Raw genomic sequence first — 4,235 nt, 5'->3', positions numbered from 1 at the left:
AGTAAAAATTTTTAAGGCCAAATCCTTATTCCTAATCTTTCAATGCAAATATATTGTTTTTTATCGATAATATAGGATATTATATTTAGCTTGTTACATTAGCTTGAAATTAGAATACTTAATCTTGATATAATGAAACTTCATGACATGCTTGTTTTAAATATTTATTACGGAGGTTGTTTTTTATAAAATGCCTAACTTTATCGCCGTTTATAAAAATTTCTATTGGTTAATGATCAGTAGGTAAATTAACAATTACTATATCGAATCTAAATAATAAACTCCAAAAGGGAGGTAAAACACTATATTCTCTTTTAATTTCAGGGGTTTTAAAATTAAATAAACCAAAAATATTAATTAAATTTAAAATTACATTTGAAGTACATTGAAAGTATTTATTTTAATTCCATTAATTTTAATCTTAACTAAATTAAGCATCAATAAATTGAGATTCAATTAATTTTTCTTTACAAGTAAATATTTATAAAAATATTAATATTAACATTAAAAATATTTTTAAAATGTTTATTGCTTAATACATTTATTTTAATTTATTTATTATATTTATTTAAAAATATATAATATTTCATTATAAAAATATAAAAAATATAATGTAATTAAAATATAATTATATAACATATAAAAATAAAATTAATAATTTAAAAATCTGTAATAATTTAAAAATAAAAATTAAATTAATTTTACTTTTTTTATTTAAAACTTAATTTTTTTCTATTTTATTTATATAAAAAAAAAATATAATAAAAAATATTTAATAAAATTTTTATTAAATAATATATAATTTATAAAATATAATTATATACTATTATAAAATTTTAATTATATTAAAAATATATAGATATAAAATAAAGATATATTTAATTATATTATTAAATAAATGATAAAGATTAAATATAAAATGAAAAATAATAATAATTGTAAAAAATATTTAAAAATTATTATATTATATAAAAATATACATATATATATATATATATATTTATATTTATAAATATATATATAATTATCTATATATTTTCTAATTTTCTTTTTATATATTTTTTTATTTATTTTTATATTTAAATTATTTATATAATTATTAATTTAATTTTTTTTTTATATAATATTCTTAAATTTTATAATTTTTTTTTCTTATATTATGTTTATTTTTAATTTTTATTTCCTTTACATTATATATATTTATCTTCTTTATTTTTGAAAAAATTCTCTTTTTTTATATTTTCATTTTCATCATATTTGAAGTGACTAAATTATAAAAATTTTTTTTTTTTATTTTATTTTTTAAATTAAATAAAAATAATAATAATTATTTTGATTTTTTTTTCAAAAATATTAAGTTTTTTATTTTTATATATTTTTTTTTTTTTATTGTAATACATTATAAAATTAGTATATAATATATATTAGTGTAAACTTATAATGTAAAATTTTTTTATATAATTTTTAATAGATGCTATGAATTTAATATTAAAAAATAATATTTTAAAAAATATATTTATATTATATTATTTTATTGTAATTTAAATTAATTATATTATATTTTAATTTAAATAAAATAAAAAAAAATTTAAAATAAAAAAATATATATATTTTTTGAATATATAAATTAATTTTTTATATTTTTTATAATTATTTATTAAATTTCAGTATATTTTGTTATTAATTTTATTATTTAAAAAAATAATACTAACTAAGAATATATTAAAAAATTTTATTTTCTTTAATTTTTAAAAAATAATATATAATAAAGAAAAAAATAAATATAATTATTTAATAATCATAAAATATTATGTAACAATTTTAAATTTGTATAATTAATTTAATAAAGAAAATATTAAATTTTTATTATTTCAAATATAAAAAATAATGTATAAATATATAAATATTTAAATATAATATATTTGAAAATATATATTTATATTATATATATTTATAATTATATTTTTCTTTTTTTATTTATTTTTTTAATTTAATTTTTAACATTTATATCAGACATATTTTATTATTATAATTTTTTTAATTTATTTATAACCTTTTTTTTTATTCATTTTCATTTAATTAATAATTAATCATAATTACTTTTTTTAAAATAAAAACTTAAGTAAATAGTTTTTCTTTTAATTGTTAATGGTTGCTATTTAGTTAATAAATATGTAGTAACAAAATTTTTGAATAAAATTTAATAATGTATGTAAATTTCGAATATTTTTTATCTATTTATTATATAATGTCTATTTATAAAAATTAAGCTAAAAAAGAAAATAAATATTAATTATTTAGAAAAACGATATTTCTATTATATATAAAAATTTAATAATATATATATATATATTTATTAATATATTAATTTATATACATATATATTTAAATTTTATTTTATTTTTAACCATTTACTTTTTTTAACATACGTTCAAAATATTTTGTTTTTATTAATACTAGGTTCTTGTTATCACATATGGTCGAAATAATCTTCAGCTATTTTTTATAATTCTCGAGTATATTGTTTTTAAATGTTAAATTATTTATTTACAAAAAATAAATTAAGTATTTTAATTATTAAATAAATATTTATTTATTTATTTATTTATTTATTTATTTATATACCTTATATATATATAAAGATTTTTTTTATGCAAGAATTTTTTAAAATAATATATAAATTTTCATTAATTATATATATATTTTTTTTAATTTGTTATTTCATAATTTCATTTAATTTTTTTCATTTTTTTTTTTTTATTATTATATTTTATTTTGTTTTATTTTATTTTGTCTTATTTTTTTAATATATAATGTTTTAATATTTTAATTTTTCTTAATTAGGTTTTTTACTTTTTTTTATATCAATTATATATATATATATAAATTTATTCTTTATATTATTTAATTATATTAATCAATGTGTTATTTTTTATAATTTTTATATGTTATTTATAACTTATTTAATCCATAAGAGAGTTATTTTTAAATACCTTATTATCAATACATATTTTATTATTAATCTACTTTTATATATCTTAAAAGGATAATATTTCTAACTTAAATAGGTTATATAAATTTAATCGGGGCTATATTTATTATTATTAAAACTGGAAAAGTATTAAAGGTTTATCTAATTAACTAAAATTTGGTTTATAGTTATCTAACTGTAATAGGATTATTGTCCTTTTATTTTTTGTTTATATATATTATATATATTAAAAAAAAATATTTTTAAATTAAAAGTTAGATTATAATTTAATAAAATATAATAAATTTATAAAATATTTTATAAAAATATAAAATATTAAATTCTTATTATTTATTTATTAATTAAATTTTTTATATATATTTTAAAAACATAAAATAATTATATTAATTTATAAATAAAATTAAGATATTTTTAACATTATATTATATATAAATAACTATCTTATAAGCATATCATTTATTTTATATAAAATTAATCATTTAAAAGACGGACATTTATTTGATAAAATAATAACTATATTTTTACACTTTTAACAAGGTTATTTAATTTAGCATTTCTTTCCGTTAAACATCTTTTACACTTATAATTTTCACAATCTACACAAATTCCATTTTCATTCTCATACCCTTTTGGGCATTCTTTCAAACAACTTTTTTAATATAATCCATAATCGCTTTTACAATTAATACATTCGTTTCCATTTTCACACTCTCCACACGTTTCTTGACATTTACTGCATTAATTATTCTCATAAAAGAATCCTTTTTCACATACGCATGTGTTGGTTCCTTCTTTAAAAACGGACACTTCTTCGCAATGATCACATATAGTATCATTACACTTAGCGCAAAGTTTATCACAAAAATCTATTATAACAAAAAGCTCCCTTATTCCAAAATACTCGCCTTAATCTAGGTTTAAGTTTGTTGAGAGTATAATGTCTAAAGTAGGTTCACTATGTTTTACTTCTATTTAATATTACTCAATAGAGTCGAAATAATGTAAACCACAAACATTAGTTCCCGATGATTAAAAATCAAATATTTCCCCTTTAAAAAGTTATTTATCAACTTCTATTGTAAAATATTCTTCTCTCCAATTATCTATTTAGAAATATACTAAACCAATTATTATTTAATGATGAGGTTTTAAGTCTTTAAATGATTTTAAAACTTTTGAATTGGTTGTTGCTATATTGAAACCGCCTAAAACTTAGTATTCTCCGCATTGGAAAAATATACAT

At 12.7% G+C, this 4,235-nt stretch overlaps 1 protein-coding gene across 1 annotated transcript in view, besides 19 other annotated features; it reads right to left on the bottom strand. All coding sequences in view use genetic code 6, as the record gives it.

The window, feature by feature from the left end:
• Positions 1-560: 560 nt before the first annotated feature.
• Positions 561-602: a microsatellite.
• A 49-nt stretch (positions 603-651) lies between these two features.
• Positions 652-685: a microsatellite.
• Positions 686-742: 57 nt separating this feature from the next.
• Positions 743-781: a microsatellite.
• A 14-nt stretch (positions 782-795) lies between these two features.
• Positions 796-846: a microsatellite.
• Positions 847-960: 114 nt separating this feature from the next.
• Positions 961-1,036: a microsatellite.
• Positions 1,030-1,079: a microsatellite.
• Positions 1,049-1,082: a microsatellite.
• Positions 1,083-1,103: 21 nt separating this feature from the next.
• Positions 1,104-1,183: a microsatellite.
• Positions 1,184-1,488: 305 nt separating this feature from the next.
• Positions 1,489-1,518: a microsatellite.
• Positions 1,515-1,573: a microsatellite.
• A 319-nt stretch (positions 1,574-1,892) lies between these two features.
• Positions 1,893-1,963: a microsatellite.
• Positions 1,904-1,965: a microsatellite.
• Positions 1,966-2,318: 353 nt separating this feature from the next.
• Positions 2,319-2,365: a microsatellite.
• Positions 2,330-2,375: a microsatellite.
• Positions 2,376-2,470: 95 nt separating this feature from the next.
• Positions 2,471-4,235, bottom strand: part of IMG5_138070 (hypothetical protein) — a gene marked incomplete at both ends in the record, with an annotated part of 2,273 nt that continues 508 nt past the window's right edge. Inside the window, 2 exons of the mRNA XM_004031746.1 lie at positions 2,471-2,496; positions 3,975-4,235. The exon at positions 3,975-4,235 is cut by the window's right edge and continues 508 nt beyond it. Coding sequence (XP_004031794.1) covers positions 2,471-2,496; positions 3,975-4,235 — 287 coding nt within the window. The remainder of the gene's footprint in view (positions 2,497-3,974) is intronic.
• Positions 2,587-2,621: a microsatellite.
• Positions 2,673-2,714: a microsatellite.
• Positions 2,727-2,802: a microsatellite.
• Positions 2,767-2,802: a microsatellite.
• Positions 3,252-3,309: a microsatellite.

Source organism: Ichthyophthirius multifiliis (genome assembly GCF_000220395.1).
Source record: "Ichthyophthirius multifiliis unplaced genomic scaffold scaff_1120509251071, whole genome shotgun sequence".
NCBI lineage: Eukaryota > Ciliophora > Oligohymenophorea > Hymenostomatida > Ichthyophthirius > Ichthyophthirius multifiliis.
The sequence above is the reverse complement of the archived record's forward strand: the minus strand, read 5'-3'. Positions and strand labels throughout refer to the sequence as shown.